We start from the raw sequence: 13,396 nt of genomic DNA on the forward strand, positions 1-13,396 counted from the left end.
CAGACACATATGAATTACAGGGAACTGCATGCAAAGGTGGAAGGTTTCCTTTTGGGTTGCGACGAAAGGGTTGGATTGCCCAATCATGATGATCAGAGAAAAGGGGGGTGCGACTTTCTGACAGGACAAAGGAAATTACAGTTAGGGGGCGTGTTTAGGCTTTGATTTATATAGCATCGACCTTGGAAATATTCCCACAAAATGAATAGGTGAACGAACGTAGCTAGATTCAAGGTTGAATCACTTGACATTTTAGGGGTTCAAAACCTTTTTTTGAAGGCGTAGCATCACTCGGACGAAGCGAGATTTGGTGGCAACAGGTCTGTTACTCGAGGTTAAAAGAAGTAAAAGGTTGTCGATTTCTGGTACTCGAAAGTGTTGATTTTGGAAAAAAATTCGAACATGGTTTTGCATCATTTAGACAGTAATAACCGTTATCGAAAGTACTAAATTTTATACGTGGCTTATGGAAGACGAAAACACATTAAAATTAATAGTTAAACGATTAGCTGAGGAATTATGACCAAGTACATACGGGTTTGTTATGAAGGGAACTTGAAACCTCTGATTAATGTGAGGTGAGAGGAGAGACAAAGACAAAAGATAGGCGTGTGGGGGTATCGCCGGAGTTAACACCCAAAATTACAGAGAGGGGTCGTGAAAATCCAGTGATAATTCTTGGAATAAAACTGGCCAAAGAAATAAACAGGTTATCAAATCGAAGCGAACTTGGGCGAGGGACAAAAATAGCTGACATAACGTGTACTGGGGCATATCAACTAGAACGAGTACCGAAAAGGCCTTAGGAGGTTGGAATAATCGGTGAGAGGTGAGATAGTTATACTAAACCACGGAAAAGAAAGGTGAATAAATGTGAAATGTAAGAGACGACCTTACGCAAAGGATTTATCATACGGAGGAATGGGAATGTTTGTCAGAAGTGATCGATTCGGAAGGTAAAGGGAGGGACGGACGTGTACACCATTCAATTCGACAAAAGGCGAGTTGCGAGTTCTATTTTCACACGGAAGAAAGAAGACTGAAGGTAGGCTGTAGGGAATATCCACGAAAACGGGAAGTTAAGAGGAAAATTTTGACTAGTTACGCGTAAGAGGATGTCTTAGCGCACTAAAGGAATCAGAACACACATCACGGACCAAATAGGAACGCGAAAAAATTTAAATTAGAAAAACAGGTCAATTCTGACGGATTAGAAGGCACCTACCAGATGAGGCGAACTTAAGAATTTCACCAGTACGGGCCTGTGTTGTGAAACAGCAAATGCCCGTTTTTTCTGAGAAACGCAGAAGTGAAGACCTGATAAGTTTTAAGTGGCACAGGGGATAGTGGGCAAGAAAGATAGGGCCGTAACGCTTCGATAAAGGTGGGATTGCAATGACAAGCGTAGTTAATTACTGTTATAAAACATCATGCGCGGGCACAAATCGGGATAGTTCGTCACAAGTCGCCGAGGACCTTTAAGGAAGTATACGCGCCGCGCTACGAGGAATTATCACTTTGGTAATTTATTCTGGACTTCTGAAATTTTCTGGTCAAAACATACAGTTCAATTCAGTGTTTGAAGAAATTAGACTCAGTGTCATAGACGTAATTATAAATTCGGGTTGAAAAGTTTAATTGGTTTAAATTCAGTAATTAAAATTAATAAACGTTAAAAATTCCTTCTAGAATAAAATAGAACGCAAGGGTTAAAATCTCTCGTTGGGGCTTCGATGAGACCTCGGACTAAAGTCAAATTATAACTGAAAATCTATATACCTAAGTATCTTGCTACCGCGTGTTGGGCTCGATCGAAGCCGCGTTACAACAAAAAAATTTCAATAACTACTAGGTTAGGGAGGGAGGACCGAAGTACATTCGTTACGGCAAATAACGAGGGTAACACAATCAAAATTAGGGAAATAAGAAAGGGGGATATCTCAGGTGAAGAAAAATATTAGGTATAAATTTAGGGTAAATCTAGTGGTATTCGCGAACACCCCGCCAAAATGGCAACGGTTGTGTGAAACCCAACCTGGATGTTGTTATTTAGCGGATAGGGGCTTGGTAAGTTTTTATTTCCAATTCAATTCAACCAAATTCCCAGATGGACTTGGAACGCGCGATGCTGATATTTGCCGACTGACAGTTACTACTAATCCACTTTAATATGTACATAAAACCAACATGTCAATTTTCAGGATTCCCCGACAGTATCAATATAATTACCCTCAAGCCTTACCCCATTCCCAAATTTACCCCTCGACTAAACTTCATAGTTGGGTAATGTCTGATAGTGTCGCTGCAAATCCGTTTCTCACAAACACGGACTAGACAGAAGGATTTTTTTTCTCACGCTATCACGTGAGAGGGGTTGCCAACGTGGGCGGATCGGACCAACGGAGCGCTGAGGGGGCTACTCCCTCTGACGGGGCCGTGTTGAAAAAGGGGCGCGAAAGTGGAATGGAAATAGTGATGCCAATTGGTAATGAACGGGAACATAGTCAGCAGTTGGGGCGTATAGTCTGAAGGCACTTTGGACATCTGTGAAAATCCACGTGGGAGGGCGACGGCGTGAGATACGTGGGAATAAGTCCGCAGCGCTATCACATTATCCAATGGTGTCGACCGGGAAGCTGATGTAAGCCAACTGGAACGCTCCCTTGGCGGAATTACAGCAGCTTCTTTGAGGTGAACTGTAGGTCTGACGGCACGTGGGAGATTGAGCTTCATCAGGCAAAATCTACACGACACACTTTTCGCGTTAGTATCATGATATGTGATGCAATTACCTTCCCCATCTAGACTCAGTAAAGTAGTTCGTCCGGAGGAAAGGGCGTTGGAGCGATTTCGGAAATGGCGTGATGACTTAATTCGCTTTCTCTTGGACGTGAACGGATCCGATAGGTCAGGGTACCTTTATGAAATGGGTTGCCAGCTATGGGGTATAGTCTAGCCACGTCGGAGTCAGCGTTTGATTTCTGATCACCATCCACCGTTCTCGTATTTGGTCAGCGGAGGAGCCAACGTAATTTGCAAAAAAAAATATATTTCGATCATATAGTTTACCCTTCCTCCCCCCCCCCTCTCGTCCTGTCCCCTGTCGAGTAGCAAAATTAATATATGTTAAAAATAGATGGAGGCGACCCCAGAGCTGAGATACCGAAAGCCGGCGCCCTATGCATGTCAATACTGTACTATACTAATTTGTACAATAACGAAACTATTTCATGTTCTCGGATTTACTAAGGGTCAGGAAGGAAAAGTTGCGAGCGATTACCACTGTATTAGAGTTAGGCGTACTGCAGGGGACAGAAGTAGGCTAAAACACGTGGTCTTATAAGAAAGTTTAAAAAAAATTTCAATGATAAGGGGATCATTCACTCTAATTTAAGCGGACCAGGATTACCACAAATATATGCATTAATAGCCCGTTCATATCTCATATGAATTTCAAAACCAAAAAAAGGGGCATTATTGCGAATTAAATCTTAAGATCTTTGCCGTATGTTCCATACGGGGGTCGAAAGGCTTAGCTAGGGTTTCCTTTTAAGGTAGTCCTTTTAAAGGGCGCCACCAACAGCCTAGGAAAATCGAAGGACAACGACCAGGATGTTACAACATTTTGCAGATCAGACAGGAGAAATAATCATTATTTTACCGTAGGTATAAATGTAGAAGGACGGAAACATTACATACTGCACTATGTGTATGTAAAAAAAAAAAAACTTTGTATGTAAATGGCACTTGTGCCGTAAATTCTAAATAAATAAGTTTATTCTGATCTGCCCATGAAGATATTGCGTCTAAATCAAGTTGTAATTAATTATTACATTTTATAATCAACTGCATGCTTAATACACAAAATATATAGATAAAATACAAAATGAGACAGCATAACTTTTATGTCACCGTGTCAGGCTGGGATATCTCCCAAAAGACGGTTGTTTGCTGTCTGTGAAGAATATCTCCAGAAATTAATTAAAAACATTTTTTTAAATGGTTGACAAAAAAAGATTGTGGTTGGAGTGTCGAGGGGTTATTAAAACTGATTTGAGAAATAGAAATGAAAAAGTAATTGGGAAAATTTGGTTAGTAATTAGTTTGTTTATAAGCTAAACTTATTTCGCATTGTTTTCATATTAACGAATGCATCTACACAAACTTTCAACACAATGAGACGATAAATAAGTTATACTATTTAATTTCAGTTTGGCGTCGTAGGTGTGACATTAATAACAATTTTCAGACAATTTTCCCACAGGTATAAAGTTCAAAAGTGAGGTAATTATGTTTTGAAAGTGGTGAACGAATAAATTTATATCACAATTTAAATATCGTTTTCTCAAATCAGATTCTATTTACAACTAAACTGATTTCTAAAACAGTATAATGGAACAAAATGTTTAGTGCAAATACGAATATTTTTATCGGTTTGTGTTTATCAATTTTATAGCAGAATCCACTTTTTTATTAACTGTTCATAGACGTTCTCGATAACGTTGAGGCATTTTATTTACAATTAATGATAAACTTTGAAAAAAACTTTCATCACTGCATGGGAATAACAGCATGACCTTACCTGACCTTGCTAGATTACCTGCCGTTGACCGAGTTCTATTCAGCCGATTCCCAGCCATGATGTGAAGAATCTCTGGAGAATTATGTTGAGGAACTAACTACACACCCAGCAACAATTCTGGTGAACTTAATTGGGTACGGGCAGGGCTTTTGCGGAAGGAAAAAGTCAAATCACGGGAGATTGCAAAATAGTATTTATTTATGGGAGCTTTGCAGATTTGATCTTTATCAATAATGTTAATGATAGCTTTAATAATAATGACCTGAACAAAATGGATGAACATTTATAGAAGGAAAGAAACTCAGATATACACAAAATTGTTGAGTTAGACTATATGCACTGAGAAGAGCTTGGCTGAGGTCATTATATCTGGACCGTCTAATATTTGAATTACTATGAAAAATAATTAATTATTTTGTCTGATCTTTTATGCAGCTGTTCGTTTTACTTTTTTATCTATTTTCTTTGAGGTTCTTAAAGATTCGTACTCAGGTTAGATGATATTGAGAAATTCGAAGGTAGAAGCGATAATGTATAGGGTTCTATTATACAATAAATTTTACCAACCTCACAGGTACTCAAAGAAGACTGCCCTTTTCTGAGGCGGTCAGCTACACTCCTTGGTATCATGGAGTACAGCAAATCGTCTCCTCTTCTCTTCCACCGATCCAGCAGCTGCAGTGATCTCTCAAGCTCATCAGAACGTTGTTCTGCTCTTTCACACATTAGTTCCAACCTAAAATACATTAAGTAATCATTTTATCAAACACCTTTCCAAGACAAAAAGGTATTTCGAATATGATAATTTTGCACTTTATTGAATGGAAAGACGTCTTGAATTTCACTTGCCTAGAACAATGTTGCCATCCAGCCAATACCAACTCTCTCGATAATCCATGTGAGTTCAAATCATTTAAAAATAGTCCAGTTGTGGGCAGCTCATCCAAATTGTTGATTCTGTGAAAAATGATATTAAAATAACGCTGAAATGCCAATATCCAACACAAAATATCACAACAATATAACATCACCACCAAAAAAGCAACCATCATGGGAACATAAATTAATTTGGGTCTTAAAGTTGAGATAAGAGTTGTTTTTAATGATCACTAAAATTTTAGTAAAGAAGCAAGTATTTCATATCAGATCTCTAGAAGAATTCTAGTTCCTGCTGCACAGTAACTTATATTATGGGCGGGAAAGTAAACAAAAAATAAAAGTATTTTTTACCACCAACCTTATATAAAAAAATATAACATAACTTACAGAGGACTGCATAGGAAGACGAGGGCGTGAATTTCTTTGATGAACAGCATCTGTCCTTTTAGCAAGATGCTGCGGGCTCCTTGACTTCCTCGACGATCAAGCAGTCCAGTACCTTTGGGCAAACAATTCAAAGACATCAAAATAATGATCGCAATCCTTTCCAAAGAACCAATTTAAACTTTTCTCAACCTCTTGTGCGAATGTGTTGACAATATAGCATCCAATGTAGTGGCAAGATACCACACATTTTTAGCGATAGACCCCAGAACTTTTTTGGTTTTCACTTGATTCAAACTTTATGCTCTCTTGTTTTTGTTGTTGTTGTTTACACAGGTACCTACTAATTGTTTTATTCTTACATATTGTTGTACACCGTTATTTAACGATTGGAATTTATTATTTGTTGGTTCTTTGTATTCTTAATGCTAACCCTTTGATGTGTATATCTATCTATATAGTTTTAACATTACCTCTAACTAAACTTTTTAACTTGTCTCTAAAAATTGGTACCTTTCCACAAAAATGGAAAACCAGTTTTCTATTTCCAATCTTTAAGAAAGGAAATAGATCAGACATCTCTAACTATAGACCTATATGTATCCAATCGTCAATCCCTAAACTATTTGAATCTGCTCTGCTTTCTAAACTCTCGCCTGAGATTAACAAAGTTATTTCACATCGTCAACATGGTTTTATGGCAAAAAGATCTACTTTTACAAACTTGATGATCTATCAGGAATACCTATTTAATACAATGCAAAAGCGTCTTCAAACAGACGTAGTGTATACTGACTTTAGTAAGGCATTCGACAAAGTCTCACATAAAATTCTCATACATAAACTTAGTGCCCTTGGAATAACAGGGAATATTTTGAGATGGTTTGAGAGTTATCTGCATAAAAGAAAAATATGTGTTAAACTCAACTCACACTACTCACACCAGTTCGAAGTCTTTACCGGCGTCCCACAGGGGTCTCATTTAGGACCAGTACTATTTTTATTGTTTATCAATGATATAACTACGGTTTTTGATGGAGTCATGATTCTCTTATTTGCAGATGATCTCAAAATTTATAAAACCATTACAAATATTCATGACTGTTACGTACTACAATTTAATCTTGTGAGGCTACAAGAGTGGTGCACCCACAATGAACTATTTCTCAATATTGATAAATGTCAAACGATAACTTTTGCCCGAATCAAAAATCCCATTACGCATCAATATAGCATCAACAACATTTTCCTAAAAAGAGTTGAGAATATTAAGGATCTTGGTATTATTTTTGACAGGCAACTAACATTTGTTCCTCATATAAACGAAATAACCAACAAGGCCATGAAATGTTTGGGTTTTATATTAAGGACAGCGGAAGATTTTAAATTAATAAATTCCTTCAAACTGCTATTCACTGGTTTAGTTAGTAGTAATCTAGAGTATAACTCAACAATCTGGTCTCCATTTTATAAGATTCACCAATTAAAAATTGAAAGAGTGCAACATAAATTTCTGCGATTTATTAATTATAAATTAGGAATTCCAAACGAATATCTTAATTACACTTTCCTCATGAACTTACTAAATTTAACCGATTTATCATTGAGACGCACAGTGTGCGACTTAGTATCTCTTTTCAAAATTTCGAATGGCAGACTGGACGCCATTGATTTGACGAGTCTTATATCGCTCCGTGTACCTACGCGCGACACTCGACAGACTGCTCTATATAATGTTCCCATATCTGCTAACAATTATTTTCAAAACTCACCTATTCAAAGACTTCACATACTCGGTAATAAGTATAGCTCAATTGATGTTTATCATCACCAATCAGTATACAAACTAAAATACAGTATACTAGAATGTTTGTAACAGATTCATAATTTTTTTTCAAACGCATATTTTATTGTTTCATTAACTAAGCTTTGTTTTGTAAAATTCCCAATCGGGCAAAATAAAGGTTGATGATTACAAAGATGGTTTACAACAAACTGTAGTGTTTATCTTTATAATAATAATAACAAACTTACTTGTCTTGTGTGTATTACCTACTTACATTATTGTACTCTTGTAACTACACTATATTTATATAAACTTATCGAACTCATTGTCCAAATTCCAATAACACCGTAACTATATACTTGAATTGTATCTACTTAACTACCTACCTATATCTGTTATATTTTTCTCAAGTTTATGTATTAGTTTAACCTATGTTCTGTAAAATATTCAACCGACGTACTTTGTACAATAAACTTTGCTTGCTTATGTTTATAAAATAATAACACCATAACAATAACCCTACACATTGTTATGTAAGTTCATACTCAATTTATTATGCTATGTAATTAAAATATTGTATAATGCTACTGAACAACAAAACCCATAACATGTATATGTAAAAGCCTTCTAGGCGTTAATAAAATGAAATAAAATAAAATAAAAATAAAATAAATCAAAATGTAAATGTTCGTTTGTTCAAAATCTTCATTTTCGAGCTTTTATTCGATTGCTTTAATACCGTGTGTTTTAATATACCTATATTATATAGATATCAACTGTGACAGGTAAAAACACGTTATTTTAAAAAACAGCGCTATCTGTTGGACTGCAACACAGTAAAGAAACAACAACAGAAAGCAACCCTCCCTATTGTTTCTATATCTGCACATACAGAATGAGCCACAGCAACGCGTGCCGGGGTACAGCTAGTTCTTAATAAAATACTCACTTGGCCTAAAATCGCGAACATTCGGGGGAGCTGGTGAAGGTTCAACGGTGGAAAGGGTTAAAGTACTTCGGACGAGCTCCAACTCGAAGAGCACTGACTGCAAATAGCGAACCTAAAAGAAAACATATTTAGAGATTACCGTCGATCCATCAATGAAGGCAAAAATTGATTAATTGAATTGTATCAGTAGCGATGTTACTAGAATATGCGGGAACGTTTGCCCGTGCAAAATGCATTGTAGCTAGTGTTCAATTTTGCAGGCTACCGACATCTGTAGTCTAGAAATTTGAAGTTACTACGTTTAACCAAAATGGTGTGAGTCCTTGCTTAGAAAATATTGTCAATTTGGTCGGTATAGCAGGTTTCATTTTTACTGCTAGACATCACGATGACAAGTGGTTTATTTACATGTGGTGGTTTTTGAAGTCTTTAAAAAGGCTCGCATTATGTGTTTTTTCGTTCCTTTCTCAACAATAACTCGATAATAAACAAGCTCATAAGTCAGAGCGATCGTAGCAGTGTTATTCGCACAGTTCTTTATAAATATTATACCTGTTTCAATAGTTTGAAATAAATGTAAAGTTGTGTCAAGAAAACCAGTTTTTATTCAAAAAGGATCATCCCCAATTTTTATCATTTGATCCTTCAACCGGATTACGATCAGGAGATTGTATGTAAAAAAAAACAAAGAACCAGCAGCCAAAAGGATACAAAATTGATTGAAACTGGAAATCATTAAGGAAAGTGGACCACATCGCAAATCTGAGATAAGTATTCAGTGCTTTCCTTCCTATCATCCATTTTATGTTTATTCAGGTCTCATGTAATTTAAACGAGATTAATCTTAAATAGAGTCAATATTATAAATAAAATCACTACCCACTTGAAAATAAGAATATAATATTATTGAATAGTATTCTCAAATAGTATTGTCAAGGTTGTCGTGGTATTCTTTCAAACGGGTGTTTGCTAAAATAAAATAATTGTCAACCGATATTAACAAAATATAATTAAAAATGGAAAATATGAAGTCATTAATAAACAAACGCGGCGTAATCAAAGGAAAACTAACCCGATTCGCGGATTCCTTAAATGCATTGTCGGTAAATGAAATTAAATTAAGATATGAGCGGGTGAAATCATTGTTAGATGAATTCGAAGCAGTTCAACAGAAAATTGAAATGTTACCGGATTCAGACGAAATTGAAAATTATAGTCAACGAGAAGCTTTCGAAAACCAATATTTCTCAGTTTTGGCAACGGCCAAAGGTGCGATCGAATCCGTCGATCAAAGTAAGGTGGAAATTAAACTACCCAACCTCCAATTACGGGAATTTCATGGCGATCAGAAAAATTGGGTTAATTTCGTCGAAACCTTCAAGACTTTAGTCCATAACAATAGTACTTTAAGCAACGTACAAAAATTCTTTTATTTGCAATCAACTTTAAAGGGAAACGCATTAAAGATAATTGCTAATCTAGAAATTTCTGAATTAAATTACATTTCCGCCTGGGAATTATTAAATGAACGTTATGCAAATTTAAGAACTACCGTTCATAAACACATCCAAGCTCTATTTTCATTAAAAGACATGAAACAAGAAGAGCCTGTAGCATTGAGGTATCTAATTGATGAAACAAACGTTAGTTTAAAGGCATTACAAAATATCGGGGTCAAGGTAGATCAATGGGATCCATTGGTTATTTATATAATATCAAATAAATTAGACGCAGCTACCCGAAAAAATTGGGAACAATATACATTACAAGACGAATTACCTACGTCAAAGGAATTCTTAAAATGTTTATCTGCTAGAGCCCAAGTATTGGAACTGATGAACGCTTCTGAGAAAAAATTTTCTAGCTTACATAAAACACAACTAGGCAACAATAATTGCAAAAAAGATTCATCAGTATTTTTAGCGGTAAAGGCTAACAACTGCATTTATTGTAACGAGAAAGGTCACCATATTTATTATTGTAAAAAATTTCTAAAATTAAAATTACATGAGAGGATTGATGCTACGAAATCAATCCAAGCTTGTTTTAAATGTTTAAAGGTGGGTCACCAGGCACAGAGTTGCAAGGCAACCTTTTCTTGCAGGCGTTGTGGCAAAGATAATCACAACACCTTGCTACACAATGAGGTACCTCTGCGGGAGGCCTCCAATATGGATGCTGATAACGAGGTTTCAGTATCGAATTTTTCTGCATCGGATAAAGCAGAAAAAATAATATTATTGTCAACTGCCAACATAGGAGTTGTGGGTAGTAACAATAAAATTTTTAAAGCCCGCATTCTGATTGATTCAGGGGCCCAGTCAAATTTTATGAGAGCAGAATTTGCTAATAAATTAAATTTACCATGTGAATTGATAAACAAACCCGTTTCTGGGATCCATAATAACATCACTCACATAAAAAAGAGAATTTCAGTGGAGATGAATTCGCTTCATACTGATTATAAAAGTGAAATATCATGTCTGATTTTACAGGAGATTACAACAAATTTACCACAAGTGACAATGGCGAAAAAAGACTTCAAGTTACCACGAGGATTGGAGCTAGCTGACCCGAACTTCAATATAGCTGCACCCATCGACATCCTGTTGGGCGCGGAGAACTTTTGGGAAATCCTAACCAACGATAGATTGAAACTCGAATCGGGACCAACACTTCAACGTACGCAACTGGGATGGATCATATCAGGACCAATCCACATGTACCCAAAGCAAAGGCCTGTATCAGATTGTTGTAATTTATCTATAAATAAAATAAGTCATCAAATAGAAAAATTTTGGAAATTGGAGGAGATTAATCCCACTAAGATTCTAAATCATGAAGAAAAGGCTTGTGAAGCCAGTTTTGCTAGTACTCATACTAGACAAGACGACGGTAGATACGTAGTAAGTTTACCGCGTCGAACATGCATTGATCAGCTGGGAAGTTCATTGCTCACTGCTGAAAAAAGATTTAAAAATTTAGAAAGAAAATTTGTGTCAAATCCCGAATTGAAGACACAATATATACAATTCATGCGTGAATATGAGGAATTAGGTCATATGGAGGTGTGTGACCAGTCAAAGGGGGATCGTGAATCCTATTTTTTACCTCATCACGCTGTAATAAAAGAATCAAGCACTACTACTAAAGTGAGGGTCGTTTTTGACGGCTCCGCCAAAACTTCAAATGGAATCTCTCTCAATGACGCCTTGATGACAGGACCTGTTATACAAAAGGACTTATACACCCAACTATTGCATTTCAGGAAACATCAAGTAGTACTGACGGCTGACATCGAGAAGATGTACCGCCAGATTAACGTGTGTGAAGCGGACCGTGACCTGCAGAAGATAGTGTGGCGCGAGTCGCCGCAGGAGGTGCTCAAGCATTACCGTCTGAAGACAGTCACATATGGTCTGGGGCCTTCCTCTTTCTTAGCCACTAGAAGTCTACGGCAAATTGGTATGGATAACAATATAAATTTTCCTAGAGCTAGTCAGGTCATAGAAAATGACTTCTATATGGATGACTTGTTAACCGGAGGAGATGACATGGAATCCTGTAGAGAGTTAAAAGAGCAATTAATCAACATCCTTTTGTCTGCGGGGATGACCTTGAGGAAATGGAGGTCCAATGTCTTGGAGTTGTCAGCCGAGTCGGGCCAAGCTAAGATCGCCGAATCAGGCAATTCTGAAAAAATTATTACTGACAATCCAAAGACTGAGAAAATATTAGGATTAATATGGAATAATGAATCTGATTATTTTTCTTATGTAATAATGAAACCATCAAGTCGAACCGAGAGTAAAAGACAGATATTATCTTGCATCGCATCAACCTTCGATCCATTAGGTCTTCTAGGACCGATTATAGTTGTAGCCAAATTGATAATGCAGAAGTTATGGCAGTCTAAAGCAGCGTGGGATGATCCATTGCCTAATGAAATATTAGCACCCTGGAGGTCCTACCTTCAAGAATTAATTCAACTAAATGTGTTGAAAATACCAAGAAAAATTATTTGCAGGCAATCTACATATCTACAACTACACGGTTTTTGCGACTCATCTGAGAAAGCTTACGGAGCCTGCGTTTACATGGTGTCAGTGGACCATGTCGGTAAGCGGCATTCACATTTAATAACGTCCAAATCAAGAGTGGCGCCATTGAAGTGTATTTCCCTGCCCAAGTTGGAGCTTTGTAGTGCTGTGCTACTGGCGAAATTAATTAAAAATGTAAAACAAGCGCTAAATATAGTGGAGATCGACACACATTATTGGTGTGACTCCATGATAACGTTGTGCTGGCTGAAAGGTCAACCTACGAGATGGGCTACTTTCGTTGCAAACCGAGTAGCTGAAATACAAGAACTTAGTGATCCAGATCTATGGAGACATGTATCATCAGCCGACAATGCAGCAGATATACTTTCAAGAGGAACCACTACAGATAAATTGATAAATTCTGCAATATGGTGGAATGGACCAAGTTGGTTGACCGAGGGAGTCAACGCTTGGCCTATATCAAATATTTCGTGTTCAAACCCTCCGGAACTCAAAGGCAAAAATATTCTATTATCCACAGATATTCAAGAATGGGAGATATTTGAAAAATTCTCATCATTTATTAAATTGAAAAGAGTTACTGCGTATGTATTGCGATTTGTCAATAACTGCAGAAGTGTTAAGGGTAAAATTTCAGACAATTTAAGTGTGGCTGAATTGGAATCAGGCTTGAAATGTCTATTGAGATCAGCTCAAATACACGCCTTTCAAAAGGAATTGAAAGAATTAAAAAACCATGGCATCGTCAACAA

At 36.7% G+C, this 13,396-nt stretch overlaps 1 protein-coding gene across 1 annotated transcript in view; it reads right to left on the reverse strand.

Annotated features, from left to right (window-relative positions):
• The window catches only part of LOC149418033 (soluble guanylate cyclase 89Da-like), a 215,621-nt gene that overhangs the window by 13,069 nt on the left and 189,156 nt on the right, over window positions 1-13,396 (reverse strand). The window contains exons 8-11 of the mRNA XM_089639623.1: window positions 8,581-8,692; window positions 5,849-5,960; window positions 5,432-5,539; window positions 5,150-5,318 (exon numbers count right to left, since the gene is read on the reverse strand). Of these exons, the coding sequence (XP_089495749.1) occupies window positions 5,150-5,318; window positions 5,432-5,539; window positions 5,849-5,960; window positions 8,581-8,692 (501 nt within the window). The remainder of the gene's footprint in view (window positions 1-5,149; window positions 5,319-5,431; window positions 5,540-5,848; window positions 5,961-8,580; window positions 8,693-13,396) is intronic.

The sequence above is a fragment of the Hesperophylax consimilis genome, chromosome 14 (assembly GCF_061612785.1).
Source record: "Hesperophylax consimilis isolate HC1 chromosome 14, BYU_Hcon_1.0, whole genome shotgun sequence".
NCBI classification, from domain to species: Eukaryota; Metazoa; Arthropoda; class Insecta; order Trichoptera; family Limnephilidae; genus Hesperophylax; species Hesperophylax consimilis.